Here is a 26,164-nt window from a genome sequence, read left to right as displayed (position 1 = left end):
AGGCGGAGCCTGGGCGGGACCACGCGGGTACAGAGGCAGGGTCTGTTCAGTCACGTGGGCGCGGAGCCCCAGTGCTCTGCTCCCTTTAGGGAGTCTAAGGTCTGTCTGTTTGGATCGCGGTGACAGACGCTCTGCCGCAATGGGGTCTTGGATTAAGGGTCAGAGCTGCCTAACGGCCGGGTTGCTGCAGAACCAAGTGGCCGTGGTTACCGGCGGGGCCACGGGCATCGGAAAAACCATCTCCCGGGAGCTCCTGCACCTGGGTACGTGAGCAGGTCTCTGAAGCTGGGCACCCAGAGCTAGGGTCCGCTGGGGTCTAGCTCGGGTAAACTGGGTTCAGAGACAGAAGTGGGCGCTGTTGGGGCAGGAGAGAGGTTGTTAAGCTAAGAGTTGCAGCGCTTGATGAAAGGGAGGCGTTCTTCCCAAGAGCCGGAAATGTTGGTAGAGGAGTCACGAAGTATGAAATCAAGGGACTTAGAACCAAAGATTACTGCGCCTGAAGTAGGAAATAACCAGACCTGTGAGAACGTGCTGTGGAATTGTGTCTTTGTAAAGGTAATGCATTCAGAATGATTCCTAATTACAGACACACACACACACACACACACACACACACACACTGAATACATGTCGTAAAAGTCAATGTGTTTTATGTTTCAAAATTGTTAAAAGACTTTTTTCTGGGTTTGGGATTGTAGGGGTTTTAGTTTTTGGTCTTTTGGATTTAGTACTGAGAATTGCACCCAGAGCTTGGTTCTTGTTCAGCTCGTTCTAGCACCAAGACACGTCCCCAGAACTCTTTTTTTAAAGAGTCTGGCCTTGAGCTCATTCTGTAGCCAAAGCAGCTCTTGAACTTTGACCTCCTGCCTCAGACTCCTGAGTAGCTGGAATTGCAGGCCTTCAACACCAGGATTGGTTTAAGAATAGACTTTTACATATCCTTAACACAAAGAAATTGTAAGTATGGAAGGAAATGTGTTAATTAGTCTGATTTTATCACTGTATAGTATATAAATACCAAAACATCAAAATGTACTTATAAGCGTACAGTTATTTGTCAATTAAATGCATAAGACCAGCTGTAGTGACTCCTTTAATCTCAGCCCTCCAGAAAGAAGCAGAGGATATCCATGAGTTTTGGACCAGCTGAGGCTACATAGTGAGACCCTGTCTCAAAAGGAGAAAAAAGAAAAGGAATGGTCCCAAGAATTGCTTTAGTGTGAAGCTGGTTGGTTGTCATTTTTTCTTAAACATGTTCAGCCTTGAGTTTAACCATTCTCCCTGTTTACACTGACAAGTTGCATTCACCAGTGTCTTTTGGCTGCATGTCCACATCTGCTAACCCCCTTGGAATGCCCTTGGCTTTCATTCTGAAGTCACCTCCATTGTTCCCAGTTTCTACTTCTTTGTTTTGCTTTCATCACATTAGCCAACATGGTTTAATCATTCACTTTTGCAAAATGTCACAGAATTTATCGCTGGAAGATGAGGAAACAGCACAGCTAAATTCTGAACTGAAGGACAGATGGGCGGGAATCAGTTACTGAAAGACCTGAAGAGAGTCTAGCCATCTCTAGAGCCACGCCAGCCTGATGTGCCTGACCTTGGAAGCTAAGCATGGGCTTTGCCCAGTTAGTACTTGAAAGGGGAGAAATAACTAGTAATCACGAGAGACCCTGTCTCAAGAAAGTAGGCTGGTGCTCATTATATGTATTTTGTTTTGTTTTGTTTTGTTTTGTGTTTTCAAGACAGGGTTTCTCTGTGTAGTCCTGGCTGTCCTGGAACTCACTCAGTAGACCAGGCTGGTCTCGAATTCAGAAACCTTCCTGCCTCTGCCTCCCAGAGTACTGGAATTAAGCACCACTGCCTAGCTAATTTCTACATATATATTTAAATCCCACAATACATTGTTAATTTTTGGCCTTCCCATGACCCTTTAAGTCAATCTGAATGGAAAGAAAGTGTGTATATTCACAAAATTACCATTTCCAGTTCTTCTGATTGGTGTAGTCTTTGATAAGTTTGTTCAGGTAAGTAATGAATTTTAGTCATTTCTAACACCCATTGTTCTCTCTCATCTCCCCCCTCTCCTGAAAGCCTTGTCTTTGAAATAGATTTACCCCCTACTTTGATGTCTTGTGTGTGTGTGTGTGTGTGTGTGTGTGTGTGTGTGTGTGTGTGTGACCTATTGAGTTTAATTGTGATTGCTTGACGAGCATGGGTTGGGGGCTTTTTATTAATGTATGGGCAACTTACCGGTGGCTACACCACTGAAGAAAATTGCTCCGCCTCCCTCAGCCACTATTGACTTGCCATAGAACACCAGGAAGGGGTAAGGCCTCATGAGCACTTCTTCCAACCCTGATACAATGTTGATGGGCTCAGTCTTGTGCAGTTCTCTGTGGGGCAGCCACAGTTGCAGGGAGTTCCTGATTGGATCCTTCCTAGACTTACAGCTTAATGTGCCGTTTTCCTTCTACTTGAAGGACGTCTTTGCACTGACTGGTTGGTTTTTTGTTTTTTGTTTTTTTTCAATGAGGGACTGCTCTGATGATGTCTTCTCATTTGATGTGTGTGGCTTTTGCTGTCGATCCTGAAAGGATGTCTCGGTTTGTTATTTGTATTTTGTTGTCTTAGCACTTTGCTTATTCCACTGTCTTCTGCCTTGCTCTGTTTTGGAAAAAAAGCTCTCAGCCTTTGTTCTTATTGTTGCTCTGGGTGTCATGCATTGTTTTCCTCTAACTGTTTTGAAGGTTTCTCTCTTCGTCAGTAGTTTTTTTTTTTTTAAATTTATTTTTATTTTAAACTATGTACGTGTGTGTGTGTGTGCGTGCGCGCGCGCGCGCGTCTGTGAGTACAGGTGCCTTTAAGAGGCCAAAAAAGGGCATCATATCCCTTGAAGCTAAAGTTTCAGGTGGTTATGTACCACCCAACATGGGTGCTGGGGAACTGAACTTGGGTCCTTTAAAAGAGCAGCAAGTGCTCTTTGCCCTTGAACTATCATCTCTATAGCCCCATCAGTGGTTTCTTTAGGCATATCATCAGTGTCATTTCTGGAGTGGTTTCTATTAGTTGACATCTCTCTTTATGGGTTTGCTGGATACTGACCGATTTGAGCCTTATTGCTGCTGGCTGTTTTTATAGTCTTATAAATGTTTTTGAGCTCCCTTTCCCCACCTTTGCCCCTCATTGGCATGCAGCTTGGTTACTTAGAAATAGTTTAATACTTCCAAACAGTATTCTAAAATTACGAGTTGATCCTGGCAGCCTCTCTTGGCTAGTGTTGCTTCATTGCCAAAGTTACACCTTTTACCCAGTGAAAGATTTTTTTTAGTGGTGAGCAAAAAAATCCTTCTCTGGATTCCTTCCCTGGCTCATTTCGAAGAGTCCTTTCCCCAGCCTGCTTCTGCCCTCCCATGCTGAAGAGACACTATGACCATGGCAACCCTTTTTTTTTTTTTTTTGAGACAGGGTTTCTCTGTGGTTTTTTGGAGCCTGTCCTGGAACTAGCTCTTGTAGACCAGGCTGGTCTCGAACTCACAGAGATCCGCCTGCCTCTGCCTCTCAAGTGCTGGGATTAAAGGTGTGTGCCACCACCGCCCGCTAGGGCTAGAGTTCTTTAAATCTGTGAAGAGTTTTCCTCTCCTAAAGTAGAGTTGGGTCAGTCTGAAAAAAGATAGGATGATTGATTGGCCCTAACTGTTGAGTAACATGCCCTGACCCTGGTGTAAACCCATTGAGCTAATCCAGCAGTGGGGGCCTGCTGGCAGGAGAAAAGGCCCACAAGGCCTTTGTTTTAAGCTGCCAGGCTTTAGTCTCAAGTCAGGAGGGTGAGGAAGAAGCCAGCCAAAGTTCACTACCTTTATTGCCTCACCATGGTCCTCTTATTTGTCTGTCTGCCTACCATGGAGTCTGCCTAACTCCTGGTCTTACAGTAATATGCTTTATTCATAGGTCTCTCTTACACTTTCTCTCTCTCAGAGGTGGCTGCTCATTTTTAGCTCCATGGCACTTGATATTCAATATTTCAAAATAATTGTTTCCTGTGTTTATTCTCGTGTGTGTGTGTGTGTGTGTGTGTGTGTGTGTGTGTGTGTGTGTAGGTTAACATCTAGATTCTCAGTCATTTGAGGCTAGAGGGTAAATTCAGTTCCTGTTGTTACATCTTACCCAAACCCATCCTAATTCCTCCTCCACCCCACCGTCTTTTACAGGAATACACAAAATAGTGGATAGCTCCATACCCTCTCCCCAGGTGGGGTTTCTCTGTGTAGCCCCAGATATGCTGGAACTCACTCTGTAGTCCAGGCTAGCCTCAAACTCGCAGAGATTCACTTGCCTCTGCCTCTTGAGTATTGGGATTAAAGGAATGTGCTATGGACAGCTTTTTATTTATTTATTTTATGTGTAAGTGTGTTTTGCCTATATATCTGTTTATCATTTATGTGCCCAGTGCTTATGGAGACCAGAAAGGGGAATCAGATCCCATGGAACCAGAATTACAGCCAGTTATGAACTGCCATGTGGATGCTGGGAATCAAATCTGGGTCTTCTGGAAGAGTAGCAAGTGCTCTTAACCACTGAGATATTCCTCTAGCCCTTTAATTTGGGCAGCTCTGGGAAGCTTATTTCCTTCCTCTCTGGCTGCTTTCTCCTTAGGGTGTAATGTGGTCATTGCTTCCCGGAAGCTGGACAGATTAAACGCTGCTGCAGATGAGCTAAGAAAGTCCCTGCCTCCCTCCAGCCGTGCTCAGGTCACTGCCATACAGTGCAACATCAGGAAAGAGGAAGAGGTAAAGTAAAGATGGCTGCACAACACAGTCACTCGTTGCTCTTTGCATAAGTTGGGCCTAACCCCATCTGTACTTAAAGGTGATGAGGACCACAAGAAGGCAGAGCTGTAAGTAGATGTGTGTGCTCGTGACTTAATGAGCTGCTAACTTCAGAATGAGGGGTGCTGGAGCAAGAAAGGGGAGCTGAACAAGGATGTGCTCTCATGAGACCCTTTAAGGCATTTCTTGGTGTTCTTTTTTTTTTCTGATTTCATCACTATTTAATGTTGGTACTTAGAAATTAATACTATTGAGGCTTGTGTGTAGGAGTATCTTGGTGACTCTTTGGTGTATCTTGCTATTAAACTTCGAATGTTAGCTTGTGATTTATGAGTATTGTAGAGCGGTAAGTTCACATTGGGATTAGGGGTTTATTTTTTGGTGGCTTTATGTGTTTGGGTTGTAGTATTTAGAATTAGCATGCATTGTTAAGAGTCTACAAATTGTTTTATATTTCTAAAACAAGCGACTGGGTCACATAGCGGGTTAGCTATTAAACTTGTGCTTTCACTGTTTCTTCAGGTGAACAATTTGGTCAGATCTACCTTAGCTAAGCATGGTAAGATCAACTTCTTGGTAAACAACGGAGGAGGCCAGTTCCTGTCTCCTATTGAAGACATCAGTGCAAAGGGATGGCAAGCTGTGATTGAAACCAACCTGACAGGCACTTTCTACATGTGTAAAGCAGGCGAGTGTCTTGACAGCCACAAAACAACAACAACAAAATGTGTCTTTAGTGAAAAGTCACAGGGATGCTAGAAGAGGAGCTGTTAGGGACACAGAAGGCGCGTGTCAGTAACACTTGACCCATTTGTAATTGATCTGGTACCTTACCAAAATTTTTTATATTTATATTTGTGATATTCCTATCTTATATTTGTGGTCTGTGTCTCTTCAGAGATTTGTTTTTATTTTAGTAGCATGTATATTTGGCTGAGTGTGTGCATGTGCAGCGTGTGTGCAAAGTTGCCCCAAGGGGCCAGGACAGGCATCAGATCCCCTGCGACTGCACTTAGAGGTAGCTATGAGTCACACAGTGTGGGTGCTGGGAACAGAGCCTGGATTCTCTGAAGACTGGCCAGTGCTTACCCACTGAGCCATCTATCTCTCCAGCATGTGTCTCCTTGGTTTGATCCAAATCTTTTTCAAAGATCCATGTTCTTTAATTTTCTAAAAATTAATGCTATTTTTTTAAAATTAATGTTAGGACTGCCTAAAATTAACGTGTAGAATGCCCCCAAATCCAGGATTCCCCTTGTTATAGTGATTTAGTTTAACTTTTTTTTGGGGGGGAATGACCTCACTTTTGGGAATGTGTACTTCCACCACCTTATGCCTGCAGTGCTGCACTGAAGGCTGTTTCGTTATTCCTGGTTCTCACTACACTTCATCACTAATGTGAGATTCTGTGAATATGTTAGATAATTGTCCATATGAAACTGTACAAAAGACAATCCTTAAAATCACATGCACAGCTGGGCTGTGGTGACACATGCCTTTAATCCCAGACTCGGGAGGCAGAGGCAGGAGCATCTCTGTGAGTTTCAGGCCAGTCTGATCTACAGAGTGAGTTCTGGAATAGCCAGTGCTACACAGAAAAACCCTGTCTCTAACAAAACAACAACAAATCCCACGTAAAATTAAACGGATATATTTGCTCACTTGGTGGCCTAACAAAGCCCCTCGAATGGCTGTAACACAGTGCATTTACTGAATAGTCCTAGTGGGGTGTACTTTACAAGACAGAAAAAAGAGAGGAGAAAAGGCTCAAAGCCATCTGAGGCTGCTGTTGGTGTCCCTTCTGAGGCTGTCCTGGCCTGGTGTGTGTGCTAAAGAAAAGAAATAAATTATGATAATAAAACTGAGAACTGGGACTTTTGGCACAAGAGAAAGAATGAATGGGTATGGAAAGATGACCCCAAGTGGATCTCCTTTATGACTGAACTAAACTGGAAGTGTGAGTGTGGGGTCATGAGAGAGTTTTTATTGAAATATATATTTCTGACTGTCCACTACAAAAATAAAACACTAACCCACTGAGGGCTCCTTCAAGGGTCCTGTGGTCTCTGAATGGAATTGAGGCTTTGCAAAGAGATTTGTTATTCTCAATGTGGGGAAGGAAATGTGCAAAAGAAGCCTAGATTAGTTTATCACTTCAAAAATTAGAGAACTCAGCCAGGCGGCGGTGGTGCATGCCTTTAATTCCAGCACTCGGGAAGCAGAGGCAGGCAGATCTCTGTGAGATCGAGGCCAGCCTGGTATATAAGAGCTAGTTCCAGGACAGACTCCAAAGAAACCCTGTCTCAAAAAATCAAAAAAAAAAAAAAAAATAGAGAACTCTGGAGTATGCAAAAGGATTCCATAGATACTTTCCATGTAGTTCAGGCTGACCTGGAGACCTGGAACCTGCCTTGTAGCCAAGGTTGGCCTTGACCTCCTGACACCCCTCCCACCCCCCTTAGCCCCTACCCCACCTCACCTTAGCTTCACAGGTGCAGAGATCCAGACTTGTGTCAACACGCTGGTTCCAACAATAATCCTAAATAGGCTTTTGTTGGCGAAAAATGATATATTTTGAGCCTTACTGGGAAAATTGTGCTTTGCATTGAGATAAAGCAGTATTTTTTTTTTTTTTGGTTTTTCGAGACAGGGTTTCTCTGTGGCTTTGGAGCCTGTCCTGGAACTAGCTCTGTAGACCAGGCTGGTCTTGAACTCACAGAGATCCACCTGCCTCTGCCTCCCGAGTGCTGGGATTAAAGGCGAGCGCCACCATCGCCTGGCTAAAGCAGTATTTTTAAATCCATGAATTCAGACTTATTCTGAGGAACTCATAACTACTTTTTAAAAAATTTATTGTGTGTGTGAGTGCTCTGTCGACATGGGAGGAGAGGACATCAGATCCCATTATAGAGGGCTGTGAGCCACCATGCCCCTGGAAGAGCAGCCGGTGGTGCTCTTTACTGCTGAGCTGTCTCTCTGGCCCCGCAATAGCCACTTTTTGAAGGTTGTTAGGATATCAAGTCATTTCTTTCCAGGGCTGAAAAAGGGAAAGAATTTTTTCTTTCTTTTTAAATTTTAATTGCAATTTCTCTCTTACTCTGTGTATGTATTGTGTGTGTATGTGATGTGTGTTACAAACACACTCATGCAATCATATGCATGTGAAGGTCAAAGAACAACTTTTGGGAATGGGTTCTCTCCTTTCACTGTGGCTTCCTGGGATCAAACTCAGTGTTTTTTCCCCCTGGGCCATCGACCAGCCTGTGCCTGTTTTCTGCTTTTCATATACACACTGTACAGCAGAGAAATGGATCATGCTAATAAAGAAAGGAAATCTTCATTTTCAACTCCCTAATGAATAACTGGGTCTAAGACAACAGCTATTAATAGCATATTGTCATATCACAAAAGAAAGAAGACAATTAGATATGCCCCTCAGGGACTAAACAGTGTCTCTCACCTATGAGGCATTCTCTTTGGTGCGTGCACGTGTGTGCATGCACGTGCACACACAGAGATACACACACACAGGTGTGTGCATCAAAGCCCAAGTCTGCCATTTTGTAGGTGACACAGAAGAGGGAACACAGGTTGAAAGGCACCATAGAATGCAAGCTGGCACAGTCCAGCCTGTGAATAAAGGCCAGATGGTCCATCTCCTCTAACACGTAAACTGTGCCTGGTTGGGAAGAGCTAATGGACAACTCTAAATCGACGAGAAGGAAGTTGGAACAGATGCAATGTGGGACTTACTTGCCGCTAACTCCTACAAAAATACTGTAAAATTATTACACACTAAGGGAAATGTGACTATCATTTAGTCACATTTATTAATTTATTAACATTTATTAATAACCTAAAGGGGTTATTAATTAAGCCTATTAATGGCATGGTGGTTATACTTTTCCCGTGTTTAGAGATACAGAAATATTTACTTATAGATGAAATGATAATATGCCTTGTAATGGCTTCTAGAATTATCCAAGAGATGGCCAAATGATTAGGGATGCAGACAAAACTGGCTCTGGCTTGATCATGATGGATCATGGCAGCTAAGACCTAGGGTTCATTATGGCATTCCTTTTTCGGTATATATTTGGTATGTTTGATGATACAATGACTTTTTAAAAAATAGGCATTTGGGGGCTGGAGAGATGGCTCAGAGGTTAAGAGCATTGCCTGCTCTTCCAAAGGTCCTGAGTTCAATTCCCAGCAACCACATGGTGGCTCACAACCATCTGTAATGGGGTCTGGTGCCCTCTTCTGGCCATACACACAGACAATACTGTATACATAATAAATAAATATTTTAAAAAAAGATTCAGGAAGGTTAGGTCCTAAAATAGCTAGGAAGCCAATTTAAAAAAAAATAGGCATTTATGTTACTGTCTCAGTTCAAAGCCAAAATTACCAAGTTATTTCTTGTTTTTCCCCCATGCCATGTTTGCCTCTTCTTTTTCCACAGTGAAAAGAGAGAGTTTTTATCTTGTCTTGTTCTTATCTTGAAAGTAAACAACTAAAAATAATTCAGTGGGTTTTTTAACCATCAAACTAAATTTTTATGTTTCCTGTGAAATACTAAATTTCAAACTTTTAAAAGCATTTTACGGGCTGATGAAAGAGGGGGAGTTGGTTGGGGGAGAAGGAGGGATATGGGAGGTGGTGGCGGGGAAGAGACAGAAATCTTTAATAAATAAATAATAATAATAAAATAAAACAACTTACATGGAAGAAGAAAAAAAGCATTTTATTTTTCCCCAAAATTGTAAGTTTACAGAACTGTTTTTTACATCATTTAATAGACTGCTTCCTTAGTGTAGATAGGATTATAAATATATAATATATATAAAACTTAGACCAAGTAAGCAAAGGTTATCTCCAGGCAAATAATAGACTGTTGTCTTCTAAATATGTATTTATGAGTTAGAGACAGTGGTTTGACATCAGTGGTTGAGATTGCTAACAACCATGAGGACCTGAGTTCAGATCCCAGCACCCCTATAATATTCCTGGCATGGTTGCTCTTGCAATAATCCTAGCATTGTAGTGAAAGGAGACAGGAACATTGCTGGGTTTTTCTGCCAGCCTAGCCAAGAAGAGCACGCTCCAGCCAGGCTCAGAGAGTGTAATGGCTAGTTTCTGTCAACCTGACTCTATTAGATTGGCCTATGGGCATTTCTTAATTATGCATTGATTTAGCAACAGGGAAGTAAAGTAGAAAAGGGAGAGACCCTGCCTTGAAAGAATGCGGCAGAGAGCTAGAAGAGGACACCTGTCGCCCTTCCCTGGCCTCTGCAGAGGCATGCACTCTTCCTCATACATATGTTCATAAACAACACTCACATTGACTCTGAATTCTAGAAATTTGCTTCTTCAGACCACACTAAGTACAAAGTCACTCCGATCTTGTAATGAAGTTTTTTTTAATTATTTATTTATTATGTGTACAATATTCTGCTTCCATGTATGCCCACACACAAGAAGAGGGCGCCAGATCTCACTACAGATGGTTGTGAGCCATCATGTGGTTGCTGGGAATTGAACTCAGGACCTCTGGAAGAGCAGTCAGTGCTCTTAACCTCTGAGCCATCTCTCCAACCCCAATGAAGTATTTTTTTAATGACAGCATTTCTCTGTATAGCCTTGGCTGTCCTGGAACTTGTGCTGTAGACCAGGCTGGCCTTGAGCTCACGGAGATCTGCTTCTGCCTCCTGAGTGCTGGGGTGAAACTCGTGCTCCAGTTGCTTGGCTTTGTAAAGGAATTCTTTATCCAGAAAATAAAGTGGTAGCTGCCAGGAATGGAACCAAGGAAATGGGAAATGTCTGTTTAATGGCAGAGTCTGTGTTTTGCTAGAGGAACGGCACTCTGGATGCCGGTGACAGTGGCACCATGACGTGACTGTACTAACAAAAAGTGGCTAGGGTGGCTAACTTAATGTTCTTTTTATTTCACCACAAGAGAATACTGGAAGGAAAAAAAAGGAGCTGAACCCACTTCACGTCTGTTCTTTAATCAGGCTCTGAAAATCCGACACTTTGTTTGTCCAGATCACGTGACTTCACAGTACAGCGTCTCCTCACACTGAGTGATGCTTGTGACCATTCTGTGTTGTTCCTGGCGTTCTTGTACATTTTCCTCTTTCTCCATTTGTTCTCTGTGGTGTCTTTGTTATTTCAAATACTTTGAAGAAAAGCCCACGTCTGAGCTTGGGAAAGTATCCGAGTTTGGGGTGTCAGGCTGCCATCAAAGCTGTGCCATGGTATCTACCCAGAGGTCGTCTCTGTAGAACAGCTTAGACAGGCTTACCGTCGTTTTCATGGTAAACTCCAGAAGCTCTGTGTAGCTTTTAATAACTGACTTGACAGTTACCATTTTCAGTCCCAGACTTTTCTGGTCTGCTCATGATCATATATCCCATTTTAAACTGCCCACCTAAAAAAACAAAAATCTTTTTAAATTCAGGTTATGCTAAGTAAAATTTATGGCTATTGCCATTTTAAATAAATCGATGCTCCAATAATTTTCATCTAGATGGTTAGTTTATTGGAGAATTTTCTCAAGTTCATTTTGTATCTTTCCTTAACATTTTTCAGTTTTACCTAATAGTTTATTAAATTAGTTTCTTACTATATAGCAACTGGAGGTCATCCTGGGCTACACAAGACCTTGTCTCAACAACAAAAACTAAATTAGAATAGAAGACATTGTGTCTGGCAGTGGTGGCGCACACCTTTAATCCCAACACTGGGGAGGCAGAGGCAGGCGGATCTCTGTGCATTCGAGGCCAGCCTCGTCTACAGAGTGAGTTCCAGGACAGCAAGGGCTACATAGAGAGAAAAAAAGAAGACGTCAAATGTATGCTAGAGCAGGGTACAATAAATAAAGAAATAATAAACAGGACACTGTTTAATAGGATTGTCGTTTGTCTGTGTTGTGCAGTTTACAATTCCTGGATGAAAGACCATGGAGGATCAATTGTCAATATCATCATCCTTACTAGCAATGGGTTCCCAGCAGCCTCGTAAGTATTTTATATATATATTTTTTCTCTATCTCTATGTCTTTAGATTTTGTTCTCTGAATGAAGGGCAGTAATAGGAAATGTGTTAAATCAATGGTTTTACCCCTCTAATAAGTTGCAACCCAAACTTTTAAAGTAATGTTACTATTAATTCACAGAAATGGTCCTAAAGTATATTTTGATCATATTCATCTCCCATTTCCTTTTATTTGAACCTTAAAAAAGAAGTGTGTTCTTGGAGGTCAGCATCAGGCATCTTCCCCAGTCCCTCTCCACCTTATTTTTTGACACTGTCTCTCATTGAACCTACAGCTTTCTGATTCAGCTAGAATGGCTGGCCAGTGAGTCTCTGGGACCCTCCTGTCTCTGTGTCCCCCTCCTCCTTCCTGACTTTTATGTGAGTGTGAGGGTCCAAACTCGTGCCCTCAAACACGTGCCCTCAAGCGGCGAGCACTCTACCTACCTGTCTTTCCCCTGGTTACTAAGAATGCACATACAGAGTAAGGTGGCTCTATGTGCTGGTTTGAATAAGAATGGCTCCCATAGGTTTATGTTTGCCTGCTTGGTTCTCCAGTTGGTGGAACCATTTGGGAAGAACTGGGGGTGTGGCCTTGTTGAGGCAGTGTGCTGCTGGGGGTGAGCCTGAGGTTTTGTGGAGGTATACATGTTCCTTATGTACCTGAAATTCATATTACCTGGAGGTCCTGTGTCTTTCCTGGTAACTAAATGTTACAAGACTAGCTGTCACTGTGGGAAATAGCTTCTTTGTTAAATTGTGAAAATTAAATTGATCTGGATTAATTTAGATGTGAACACCATGAATATGCCTGTTTGATTTTTTTAAAAGATTTATTTATTTATTATGTATACAGTGTTCTGTCTGCATGTGTGCCTACAGACCAGAAGAGGGCACCAGATCTCATTACAGATGGTTGTAAGCCACCATGTGGTTGCTGGGAATTGAACTCAGGACCTCTGGAAGAACAGTCAGTGCTCTTAACCTCTGAGCCATCTCTCCAGCCCTGCCTGTTTGATTTTAGAACTACTAAATTGTAACTCATAACAGAAACTCAGAGTCATCGTCCTCCAAATTCTGAGGGGTTGTATTTCTAACTAGCCTCTGTCCAAATAACAAGTTGACTTCCTCTATGGAAATTTTAATAACGCACTTACTTCCTGTATTATTTAGGACTCCTTCAGTTGTATAGAGTATGGGTCACTCTGTTTCTCTAACATACCTGGCAGAGATAGCATTTTGGAGTAAGGGTTTGCTTTGACTCATGGTTTCAGAGCGTTCCATTCATTGTAGTGAGCCAGGAAGCAGAGAAAGGAGGATGCTGCTACTCTACTTTTATCCATTGGTATTCTTGCCTCTTGGGATGGTCCTGCCCACATTCAGGGTGGTTCTTCCCTCTCGTCTCCCCATAGTGAACCCCTCTGAATTATCTCAGAAAACATCTTCAGACACACTCAAGATTATGCCTTACTAATCCCTAAATGCACAATAATCCAAACAAGCTGACAAGCAAAGTTATTAGCTCTTGGCTGCTGAGCCATCTCTTCAGCCCACAACCCAAATTCTTTACCCAATGAGATATATGTAAGTGGGGGAGAGACAAAAAAGAGAGAGAAATAAAGTATCTTTCAGATATATTAAATTGTTGGGGGAGGTCGCTTGTTCGTTCCCAGCTGCCCAGACTCCTGAAATAATTACACAGAAACTATATTATTTAAATCACTGCTTGGCCAACCACTTACGCATATTGCTAGCTAGCTCTTATATTTTTTGGTTAACCCATTTCCATTCATTTGTGTATGTCACATGGCTGTGGCTTGGCAGCAAGGCTCCCGCATGTCTGTCCCCAGCAGCTTCTACATGGCTTCTCCCTGACTCCACCTTCTTTCTTCCAGCATTCAGTTTAGTTTTCCCTGCCTGGCTCTATACTGCCCTGCACAGGCCCAAAAGAGCTTCTTTATTAACCAGTGGTATTCACTGCATACAGAGGGGAATCCCACATCATTAAATATGCTTATCAAGTTAGTTTATGAGAAAAATGTTCAGCAGAAACTGATGATAATACTTGTTTTTAAAGGCACTCCGGAGCTGCAAGGGAAGGCGTTTACAACCTCACCAAATCCATGGCTCTGGCATGGGCCAAAAGTGGAATAAGGATCAACTGTGTTGCTCCTGTAGGTACCTGTTACAGGCCTTCGCTGGGCTTCTCTGGTTCCTTGTGTGTTGTGAATAGCTGTGTTATCAGTGACAAGATAGGTAGTACATACTAGCAACTGTGTAAATATACTATAAAAGATGACTTTGGACATAGGTGTCCTGGCTGGTGTTGTGTGCCACCTTGACACAAGCTAGAGCCATCAGAGGAAGGAGTCTCAGCTGAGATCCAGCTGTAAGGCATTTTCTCATTTAATGATCAATGGAGGGGGCCCAGCCCATGGTGGGTGGTGCCATCGTGGGCTGCTGGTCCTGGGTTCTACAAGAAGGTGGGCTGAGCAAGCCAGGGGAAGTAAGCTGGTAAGCAGCACCCCTCCATGGCCTCTGCATCCTGCCTCTGGGACCCTGCCCTGTTTAGTTCCTGTGCTGACTTCCTTCAGTGATGAACAGCAATGCCTCAGTGAGCTCTGGGTTCAAGATTAAAGAGGAAATTTGATGTCGACCTTTGACCTCCATATGCACATGCACATTCTTGTAATTCATACACACACTCAGCTGGGCGGTGGTGGCGCACGCCTTTAATCCCAGCACTCGGGAGGCAGAGGCAGGCAGATCTCTGGGAGTTCGAGGCCATCCTGGTCTGCAAGAGCTAGTTCTGGGACAGGCACCAAAGCTACAGAGAAACCCTGTCTCAAAAAAATCAAAAAAATTTAAATTAGCTTTCTAAGATACATACATAAATCTTGGATTCTGGTGTGTTTTTTTTAATTTTACTTTAAATTTAGAAACTGAGAAAATCCTGTACTTGCACCTCTTCCCTGGTAAAGCAGGCATGCTCACAGGAAGATGAACTAGAAGCCCTAGGTCCTTTGTTCCGGCCCAGGTGCCCCACTGAACTACTTGCATAAACATGTTCTTCAGAAACCAAGTCTTTCACAAAAAAGTCCAAGTCTTAGCTGGTTATTATGGGGAGAAGGCCTCCCAAGTGGCCAGTCAAATGCTCTGCTTGTATATAGCGGTTGGCTGGACCTCCTTTGACAGTTTTAAGAAAAGTTGACTTAGAAACATTTCTCTTGGGGCTGGAGAGATAGCTCAGAGGTTAAGAGCACTGGCTGCTCTTCCAGAGGTCCTGAGTTCAGTTCTCAGCAACCACAGGGTGGTTCCCAAACATCTGTAATGAGATCTGGTACCCCCTCTAATGGTATGCAGGCACACATGCAGGCAGAACACTGTATACATAATAAATAAATCTAAAAAAAAAAGCTTATCTTTTCTGTTGACATTTGGTTGTTGGTCAGTGTATTCCCGACACCTGCTTGTTGCTGTTGTTTGAGCCTTAGGGAGGAGCCCAAAGCCTCAGGCATGCCAGGCAAGTGCTCTACCTCTGAGTCCTTCCCCAGCCCTTGGTGACTGACAACTTCATTTTCTCCGTTTCATCTCCTTTCTGATTTTTTTTTCTAATACAGGGAGTCATTTATTCCCAGACTGCTGTTGACAACTACGGTGAATTGGGACAAAGCATGTTTGAAATGGCCTTTAACAACATCCCAGCTAAACGCATCGGAATCCCCGAGGAGGTGATGTATATGTTTGGCGCTGATGAGAATGACTTGAGAAATGTGTGACATTTGGAACCGTTTCTCCTGTGCTTTGGGCTCTGGGAAATAACCTGCTTCGTTGTTCTGACTGCTGACGGCAGAATCTCCTCGGGCACAGCGATGGCGAAAGCAAAGACAACAGGTTTTCCTATTTTTTGCCACTCTGCAGCCACGTTACTTTATTGCCTGCAGTGTTGGTACTTTAAGCAAGCCAGATAATCACAGATTCACGAAGTTTAAGTATGTAAAAACCAATAGCTTTTTCCAATGACCCAGAAGTAAGCTTAGCTCTAATGGTGGTGGGAGAGGGGGAGAAGGTTCTTACTGAAGAATGGAAAAAAAAAAAAACAGGATAAATAAAGGATGTGGGGCTAAAGAGATGGCTCAGTAGTTAAGAACAGGAACTGATCTTCCAGAGGACCTGAGTTCAATTCCCAGCAGCTACATCAGATGGCTGTCAGTTGCCTGTATGAGGATCCAGGACCTCTGGCCTCTGCAGGCAGGCACCTTTACTCACGCACATACTCCTACACACACACACACACACACACACACACACACACTAACAATACATATTTTAAATAAATATATGTCATATTTATTGGTGGGAGAATCAGTTTTATTAAAAAGGTTTTTTTTTTTAATTATTTTTGCTGGGCCCATGCCTTTAATCCTTTAAGTATGCAGGAGGCAGATGCAGACTGAGAGATCTCTGTAAAAATGAAGCCAGCCTGGTCCACATAGCAAATTTCAGGCCAGCCTGGGCTACCTAGTGAAACCCCATCTTCAAAAAACAAAACAAAAAAATAACAAAACAAAATTAAAGTCAAATGACCAAGTTGTAGGTACAGTAAGATGGGTCAGCAGGTGAAGGTTGTCCCTTGACTGCCCCACAAACAGCAGCACACACAAGTGCAGTGCCCCTGGAGGCCAGAAGAGGGCGCTGGATCCTCCAGAGCTGGAGTTTACAGGGCATTGTGAGCCACCTGACAAGGGTGCTGGGAATCAACTCAGGTTCTTGGCAAGAATAAAAACATGTTCTTAACTACTGAGTCATCTCTCCAAGCACAATTAAAAATTTTTTAAATCAGATTTCCTTACAACATATAAATTTAATACAAGTTTGGAACTTAACATGCTGAGATCAGTGTATCTAAACATTCATGCAAAAACTGCCCCAAGTTTTTGAACTTTATTTTATGCATTATTGCTGTGTGTAGACATGTGTCTGTGTGCACTGTGTATATGTGTATGTGTGCTCACTTGCACTGCACACACTCATAGGCCAGTTAGCTATGAGGCCAGTCCTGAAACTCACTCTGCAGACCAGGCTGGCTTGTTCCAGTAGTTTAATCACATAGTCTTTTTCTTAAGATGGCCACTGTACTTCTGTGTGTGTGTGTGTGTCGTGTGTGTGCTTCCTAATTTGTCTGTTTCATTTCATCACCTAGAACACTAGAAAGATGTTCCCTCACTCTTCCTCCATGCCCATGAGTATCTGGACCAGAATATTTCGACTGCTGGCAGCTCAACTTTTAATATTGTTTGCATTCTTTAAAAGCTTTTACACGTTTTAAATTTTTTTATGAGATCTGGTCTTCCTGTGTAGCTTTGGCCTGGATATCACTGTGGTAGACCAGGTTGGCCCCAAACTCACAGAAATCCGCCTGCCACTGCCTCCCAAGTGCTAGGATGAAAGCATATGCCACCAAACCCAGACACATTTATCCTTTTGTCTTTTTGTTCGTTTGTTTTTTAAGACAGGGTTTCTTTGTAGAGTCCTGACTGTCCTGGAACTCACCCTGTAAACCAGGCTGGCCTCAGACTCAGAGATCCACCTGCCTCTGCCTCCTGAGTGCTGGGATTAAAGGTGTGCACCACCACCCAGTCCATTTCTTTTTCTTTTTTTTTTTTTTATCTTTATCAAATTTTAGGCTGTCTGCTCCACCCACACACCATTTTTTGTTTTTGTTGTTTTTGTTTTGTTTGGTCTGAAAGCCAGGAGAGAGATGTGCTCAGGCCTTCATCCTTTGTGAGACTCGGCTTCCTTTAACCATCAGTAAAATGAATTCTGTTTGGTTGGGGGAACTTCACTAAAACCTCAGCAAGTGACTGTGTTTGGGGGGATGCGATGGGAACCTTGGAAGTCCCACTGTGGAAAGCTGTGATCTGCACAGCTGTGCCTTGGGCCTGACAGGATGACAGGACCTCAGACTGAACAAATCAGAATGGCAGCCCTGCTGCACAAACTTACTGTACTGGGACCATGCTGTAAGGAACACGGGCGCCCATGACAGATAGGACCGTGTCAAGACACTGCCGAGAACCAGCGTTCCCCTTCTCCATGCCACGCTGCCACTGTCTAAGGCTTCTTCATATCTTGCCGCCTTTACCTGGCTTGTTTTCCGACTGCACAGGGGCACGCTTCTGTGCTCTCACATCATGGCGCACATGTGAGGCTTCAGGGCGCGGTCCTGCGGTTTGACATGTGGTCAGTCGGGAATGCCAGGCTCCCGGAAATGGAGACCAGCCTTTGGTCCTTTTCCTAATATTTCCAGCCTTTCCTCTTATGCATGCACATATCCTCTTCTGTCCCAGGTCTCCTCTGTAGTGTGCTTCCTGCTGTCCCCTGCAGCTTCCTTCATCACTGGACAACTGGTCAATGTGGACGGGGGCCAGTCTTTGTATACTCATTCCTTCGATATACCAGGTAAGCAGCCAGAAGACAGTCATTAGCTCTTTGCCTGCCTGGGCTTCGTGTCTTTTGTTTGTTTGCTTGTTTTTCAAGACAGGGTTTCTCTGTATACCAGCTCTGACTGTCCTGGAACTATTTTCATAGACCAGACTGACCTCGAAATCACTGAGATCCCACCTGCCTCTGCCTCCCTCCCAAGACCGCCTGGCCAAGTTCCCTGTCTTAACTCACTACTTTAGAGGTGGAGGCTTTCTCCTATAGGGCATCAAAAAGTACAAAATATTTATACTTATGATAGGATTTTAAAGAAAATTTTCTCAGCTGAGGCAAATCTCTAAGTACAGAGAATGATAGGAAGGAGGCAGAAGCTGCCTGTGCTGTCTAAAGGTTTAATTCCTTTTCTTCCCCAGTAAGTAGTTTGCAGAGACGGAAGAGTCTATACAGTCCAAGTCTGCTTTGGCCTCTCTTTGAAATATATATGGTGAAATGATCAGGTTCTGTATTCAATCACTTTTTATGTGCATTGGTGTGGTGTTAGACCCCCTGGGACTTACAGACAGTTATGAGCTGCCATGTGGGTGCTGGGAACTGAACTGATGTGGGATTCCCTGAGAAATGACCAAATGGTCTTCGTTTACATTGAACCTGGGTCCTCTGGAAGGACACTCAATATTCTTAACTGCTGAGCCATCTTTCCAGCCCCCAATCACTTTTTATTCATAAAATCAATATTTATTTTATTTTATTGAGATAGAATCTCTCTGTGTAGCCCAGGCTGCCCTCAGCATCCCAAGTGTTGGTAATTCAGGTCTGTGCAACAAGGCTTGGCTTGAAAACATACTTTTATAAATTCAACTCCATAACGATAACACACAGTTGGATGAGTGTGTTTGCATCTCTTTTGGGCTTGGAAGGGTCTTATAAAAATCAGATAGTCTAGGCCAAGTGTGGCGGCACTCACCTTTAACTCCAGAAGTCAGGAGGCAGAGGTTAGCAGATCTCTGTGCATTCCCAGGCCAGCCAGGGCTATATGGAGAGGCCCTAGATCAAAAAAACCCAAACCAAACAAACAAATCAGATAGTCCAGGGGGCTGGAGAGATGGCTCAGAGGTTAACAGCACTGGCTGTTCTTCCAGGGGTCTTGAATTCAATTCCCAGCAACCACATGGTGGCTCACAACAATCTATAATGAGATCTGGTGCCCTCTTCTGGTGTGCAGGCAAAACATTTTATATAATAAATAAATAAATAAATAAATATCTTTTTAAAAATATCAGATAGTTCCACGTCCTGGTTTTACAAGTGACAAAACAAGTTCACAGGGAGTACAGAGCACAGGAGGCTGGAGAGGGACTCAGTGACTGCAGCACCGGCTGCTTTTCCAGAGGAGCCTCCATGGAGGCTCACAGCCACCTCTAACTTCACTTCTGGGTGAGCTGGGTGGGTGACTCTGGCCTCTACAGGCACCAGGCACACACAGACCATACATGCAGGCATTCACACATACATATAACACATAAATTAAGAAATTGAAACATGCTAAAGTCCAGGGATGTTGCTCAGTTGGCAGACTTTAGCAGCATACACAAACCCTGGATTGAATTCCCAGAACCCCATAAAAGCAGAGATGGTGGTACATGCCAGTACTCAAGGTGGTAGAGGCAGGAGGATCAAAAATTCAAGGTCATTCTTAGTTACTCTTAGCAACTTACCAGTTTGAGGCTAGGGTCTCACTATGTTGCCCTGGCTGAAACTCACTATGTATACCAGGCTGGCCTCGAGTGAAGAGAGATCCACCTGCCTCTACTTTCCAAGTACTTGGATTAAAGGTGTGGCCACCACAATCTTAATACCGTGATTATTAGGACCTTAGCTGCAGAGACAAAAATGCCTAGGTGGTATTTAATAGTGATCACAGTGGAGTTGAATCAGTGCTGCTTACTGGGGGTGGTGCTGTTTTTCTTCAGAAAGGGAAAGAGAAGCCAGGCATGGTGACACATTCCCTTAATCCCAACACTGGAGAGGCAGAGGCAGACAGATCTCTGTGAGTTTGAAGCCTGGTCTACATAGTGAATTCCAGGACGGCAAGATCTATGTAGAGAGACCTTGCCTCAAAACAACAAACAAGAATGTATTTCCTGGGGATGTTGGGGATTAAGTTACATGACACGTGGTGTCAAGTCCGGTGTGGTCTAGACTGCTTGTTACCATTTACTGTTCAGTAAAGGAAGTTGTTGGCTCACTAAGCAGGTGAGACTTGTCAAAGCCCGCCTTTTCCTCCCCCGTCCTCTGTGTTTGGTAATCTGTCTCTCAAGGCTGGCTTTCTTGGTTGCAGGATGGCAGCCTGCCATTCTAAGGTCACATGCTTCCCTCTGTCCATACCCCACTGATCGGAGAGCCAGAAGGGAAGGCTTCATCTTAGCATGCCTTCCATGGCTCTGAATCTGCTTTGTGCTGTATCAGCACACAAAGATGCCCACTTTTAACCAATAACCCAAGGCCGGCAGTTACTCCCTTTACACGAACTGAGAAAGCTAGAGAGCATCAGGCCTGGCATTCAAATCTAAGGATTCCTGCAGAACTGTTTGTCCTATAGATTTTTTTTTCCTAGACTCGATGAGTTAAAAAAAAAAAAAAAAAAGCAAACAGGCAAGCAAACAAAACCATGAGGCTTGGGTAGAAGCTAGGACAAAGGCTGCAGAGATTTGCTAGTGACACACGCTTTCCACTTACTGACCAGATCATGAAAACTGGCCTGAGGGAGTTGGGGACCTTTCTGTGGTCAAGAGAATGAAGGAATCTTTTAAGAAGAAGGTGGCCAAGCTCTAAGTCAAGGAAGCACTACCGTCTTGTCCCTGTGTGCCTTAGCATCTTGAGAAGGTTTTGTATGTCACAAGACCTTATAATTTCTGTGGGGAAAAAAACTAATGTTAACGTTATCAATTTCACCTATGCAAAAACTACTCCCAAAATAAATGTATCTTCATGTACAAACCAGTTATCCGATTTTATTTTATTTTGAACTATATGTCTAAGTGGTGTGGGGTGGGATATGTGCACTTGAGCACAGTGCCCAAAGAGGCCTCAGATCTCCTACGAGCAGTGCAGGAATTTCAGACAGTTGTAAGCCACCTGACGTTGGTGCTGGGAACTGAAGTCAGTCTTCTTCCAGAAGAGCCCTAGATGTGCTCTCCTTCAGAAATAATGGTTTCTGACAGCGGCAACCCACAGGTTGAGAACCAGTGTCCTACAGTGTCTGCCATTCCCTGTTGACAACACCTATGGCCAGCTGGCAAAAGAAAAAGTCATGTAAGGGCCCAGTTCAATTTCCACAAAGCTGACAGACAGTAACCTGTAAAACTGTCTGGGGTGAAGCTTAACTGCACAGCCTACATGAAGTTCTGGTTCGATCCGCAGCATCTCATAAACTAGATCTAGAGGTGCATTCCTGTAATCCCAGTGTTCAGGAGGTGAAAGCGGGAGGCTCAGTTCAACGCCATCTTCCACTGCAGGGAGTTCCACCCTATACAGCCACACCTCCCCTGGCCTTGAATAAGTGGGAATCATGCTGCCAGGCTCACCTTCAATGCCCATTGTTCCAGGTCTAGGATGTACCCAACTGAGTCACGTGACTGTCCTGCAGCATGTTCCATGGTGGTGTCTTGGGTGGGCGGGTAAGAATTAATATGGAATATAGGACTAAACACTCTGTGCCCACTCCTCTTTGTTCCGCCTTACCTCATTTCCAAGCCAATTTATCAGCTTATCAGTTGGCCACTATTCAGTAATCTGTGTGTATTCTACCCTCGGGTTGGTTTTATGTCTTATAAATACCAGCTGCCCTTGCAGATTTCCCATGAAAAGGTTTTCTGACCACCTCTGGGCGTTTAGGAAGTTTTGACAGCTGCGATGGAGAGGCAAGGAAGGTGGGTGCATTAGGCAGAATCTCAAGAAGGGTAGATCAAGCTAATGGGAAGCCCTAAAATTGCCCTAAAGTTAGCTCTAGTTCTCAAAGGTGAGAGACACCTGAAAAACAGCCTTGATATGGTCCAGCATAGCAAGAAGCAGCGGGGAATAGTGAGCCATCCTGATCTTTTAGCAGCAGATCTGACGGTCAGCAGTTATGTTCTCAGTAGCTGGAGATCTGAGGGCTGGATTTCCACAGCTGCCATACTACTCTATCCTATACCATAAAACTGCATTTAAGAATACTGTCGTATAGTTACGTGCAGAACATCAAGCCAGCTGCCTCTTGGGATCTGGCATGGCTGTAAAGCTTCAACTTGAGTTTTAAACGCTTCTTTCAGTATTTCTTCTGCACTTTTTGTTGACCAGCAACCATAGTCCAAAGACTATTCTGTTGTATGGTAACAACGGTGGTTTGTATGGAGACGTAAGCTCTTGAGGCAAGGTAGCTCGCGCCTGCACGCTTCCATGGCAGTCACACTGTCCTATCCTCCTAGTACTGCAGCTGTCGGTATCCTAGTACTGTAGCTGTCAGTACCCTAGTTGCATCCCTGGATGGTAGGAAGTCCTCACTCCTTGGTCATGGCTGCTTCTTTCTGTCCACGTTTGCTTTTCTGTGCATACTGCAGAGCTCTGTGTGGATTCTCATTTTTCCGTAAATTAGAACACCATAAAAGTCCTTATTTGCGCTTGTGAGATTTTTAAGACAACTGAGGGATTTGGCAAGCAGATCCTGGGGGGCTCACTAGCCAGCTAATCCCGCATAGCGAACTCTTTTCGGCAAAAGACCTTGCCAAAGAGAAAGGAAAACAGTCCAAATCAAAAGACCAGGAGCTGGGTTTCTACAGCCTCTTTAAGGCCCAGAAAACCCTATATCCTTTTTCTGCCTTCCCTTGAGAAAGTTTACTCAAACAAATCTTTAAAAAATTAGAGAAGGGGGCTGGAGAGATGGCTCAGAGGTTAAGAGCATTGCCTGCTCTTCCAAAGGTCCTGCGTTCAATTCCCAGCAACCACATGGTGGCCCACAACCACTTGTAATGAGGTGTGGTGCCCTCTTCTGGCCTTCAGGCATATACACAGACAGAATATTGTATACATAATAAATAAACATAAAAAAAAGGATTAGAGAAGGGAAAAACAAGCAACTAAAAAAAAACACAATAGGACAAGACTCATTCGTATGGAAAGCAAACAAATCTCTATTTCCTATCATTGAACCAACTTTATTCCCCAAGGGGTGCACCGTTCCTGGAGGTACTGCAATACCAAGTCGATGCGTGGAGTGGATGGAGCAAGCTCCTATTCCAACTCCTAATTATAAAAATACACTTAATATATTGTCCTCAGATGGAGGACGTATCAGATATTAAACTGATAAGAACAGATACTACACTTGATCTTAGCCAAAAGGCCGAGAAGCGATACCGCACACCCACCACGCACCCTTGCCCTGCGCCCGCGGGACACACTAACGTCCTGGTGACCGCCCGCGACCCTGACTCCCGGTTTTCCCCGCGCTTCCTTCCGCTTCCCGTCTGCGTCCGCGTCCTCGGCGCCTCACTCGCTCTCTCAAATCCACAGCTTCAGCTACGAATTCCACGATCGCGGCGCTCCCGGCATTCCCGCGCGCGCACGCACGCCGCGTCTGATTTGCATGTCCCGCCCCCTCTCTGCCGGCCGCGCGCAGAGCTTCTTCCCTGCTGCCTCGGCGCGGCGCGCAGGCAGGGTCCACCGGATCGGAGACGGCGGTCGGAGGGGCGCTCGGAGGCACCTGAAGAGCGTGGTGCGGGGCTGGTGACCGAAGGGTGGACGTCCACGAGCTTCGCCTGTAGGTGGAGTGACTGGTTCTAAGTCAGCGGCGTCGCTGGAAGCGAATGAACGAGACTGGTGGAAGCCGAAGGATTCTGGCCCTGGGGAACGCAAAACCTTGAAGCCATGTATGACTGACACCGTGACCACCCCTTCTTCACCTGGTCACTGAAGGACCGAACAGCGCAGCGTGGGTGTCCCCGCCTCCCTGAAGCTGTTTCTACGCCCGCCGCTCCACATACATGGAGCGTATTAGTCACACGAGCAAACACATATGTGCACATTAAATAATGAATCTCCAGCACTTGTACCTAATTCACGGTTGATAGTCCTTGGGCAATTATTTTTAGTTTTACTGCAGACTGCAGGCTTTGGGGTTCTGTGTGCCATGCAGTATGTGCTCAGCAACCGTTTGTGGGGAAACTAAGCTACCTCAAAGTGTTGATACGCGCAAGCCCAGAGAATAAGAAGCATCTGGGAGGCCCGGGCCTGATTCAGGGGGCAAGGAGTGATCTGTGACAAGGATTGACAAAACACCAGAGAGGAGCAAGATACTGGCGATGTTCTGGAAAATGTTTGGAGCTCAGAATGGCAGACAATAAGCTGTGACAGACCGCACTGACCTTTTCCCTTCTTTCACTGAAGCACTTTTATTTTTTTATTTTTTTAATATTTATTTACTTATTATGTATACAATATTCTGTCTGTATGTATGTCTGCAGGCCAGAAGAGTGGACCAGACCTCATTACAGATGGTTATGAGCTACCATGTGGTTTCCAGGAATTGAACTCAAGACCTTTGAAAGAGCAGGCAATGCTCTTAAGCACTGAGCCATCTCTCCAGCCCACTGAAGCACTTTTAAATTGGAGGTTTTGTCAGTCACTTGGGTCAATGATGGAGGAAGACAATTCCAAAATGGTTTATTCCAAGCCAATTCTCAAATACAAGCTTTGGGAACAAACTTAGCATGGAGTCTGGAAGGTTCCCTTTGTAAACTGACTGTGCAGTCCCTTTACCTGTCTTGGGGTAGGGGTGGGGGACAGTAAAAGTAAGGAGCCATAAAGGTACTTGCTGCTAAGCAGAGTGACTTCAGTTCCATTCTTTGTTTTTGATTTTTTTTTGTTTTGTTTTTCGAGACAGGGTTTCTCTGTGGCTTTTGGAGCCTGTCCTGGAACTAGCTCTTGTAGACCAGGCTGGTCTCGAACTCACAGAGATCTGCCTGCCTCTGCCTCCCGAGTGCTGGGATTAAAGGCGTGCGCTGCCACCACCACTGGCTTTCAGTTCCATTCCTGACTTACCCACCTGGTGGAGAGAGCTCTTCTGTCACTTATCTTCTGAGCGCTCTTCTGTCACTTATCTTCTGAGCGCCACATGTTCCACGATGGGATGCAACACACACACACACACACACACACACTCTCTCTCTTTTTTACACACATATACATATATTTTCACACACATATATATACACACACACACACACGCACGCACGCGCGTGCATACACACACGCTTTGGAAATAGAGTAAGGAAAGTAGGGAGCCAGTTGGCATCATCTCCCAGTAATTCCAGCAACTGAGAAGTGTACACAACTTCAGGTTTCAAATCGAGCCTCAGCCATGAAGCCATTAAAGCTGGTCTACATAACTAGAGATTTTCCCTAAAAATCTGCAAGGAGCCGCATGGTGGTGGCAGCTCACACCTTTCATCCCAGCACTCAGGAGGTAAAAGTAGAGGAATGTCTGTGAGTTCAAGGCCAGCCTGGTCTATAAGCAAGTTTCAAGACAGCTGGGGCTACATAGAGAAACTCTGTCTAAGAAAAACAAAACAAAAATCTGCAGAGGGGCTTGAGAGATGGCTCAGTGGCTAAGAGTTCTGACTGCTCTTCCAAAGCACAAGTTTAAATCCCAGCACTCAACATCAGGAGGCTCACAATCACCAGCGGTTCCAGCTCAGGGGGAATCTGCAGATATCACAGACTGCACACACCCAGAAACACTGGTACACACATAACGAAAAATAAAATCTTTTTTTTTTTTTTTTTTTTGGCTTTTTGAGACAGGGTTTTGCTGA

General features: G+C 44.3%; 1 protein-coding gene and 1 non-coding gene across 3 annotated transcripts; one reads left to right on the top strand and one right to left on the bottom strand.

The window, feature by feature from the left end:
- The first annotated feature begins 56 nt into the window (after positions 1-56).
- Positions 57-25,074, top strand: Pecr (peroxisomal trans-2-enoyl-CoA reductase). 2 transcript variants are annotated; one of them, XM_050123803.1, is made up of 8 exons: positions 57-263; positions 4,660-4,793; positions 5,355-5,520; positions 11,773-11,854; positions 13,948-14,044; positions 15,491-15,601; positions 18,221-18,332; positions 24,815-25,074. In XM_050123803.1, the coding sequence occupies exons 1-8, from the start codon at positions 140-142 to the stop codon at positions 25,057-25,059; spliced, it is 1,071 nt and encodes a 356-aa protein (XP_049979760.1). In that variant the 5' UTR covers positions 57-139; the 3' UTR covers positions 25,060-25,074. The 2 variants fall into 2 exon arrangements, with proteins under 2 accessions (XP_049979760.1, XP_049979761.1); XM_050123804.1 differs by lacking the exon at positions 24,815-25,074 and adding an exon at positions 21,058-21,314 and having other exon boundaries at positions 62-263.
- On the bottom strand, positions 23,516-23,706 carry LOC126489501 (U2 spliceosomal RNA). The gene has a single exon (XR_007588944.1). It is a non-coding gene; the product is annotated as a U2 spliceosomal RNA (small nuclear RNA).
- Positions 25,075-26,164: the final 1,090 nt, after the last annotated feature.

The sequence above is a fragment of the Alexandromys fortis genome, unplaced genomic scaffold (assembly GCF_014885135.2).
Source record: "Alexandromys fortis isolate MF-2015 unplaced genomic scaffold, M_Fortis_MF-2015_v1.1 scaffold_220, whole genome shotgun sequence".
In the NCBI taxonomy this organism is placed as follows: Eukaryota; Metazoa; Chordata; class Mammalia; order Rodentia; family Cricetidae; genus Alexandromys; species Alexandromys fortis.
This window is presented reverse-complemented; position numbering and strand designations above follow the sequence as displayed.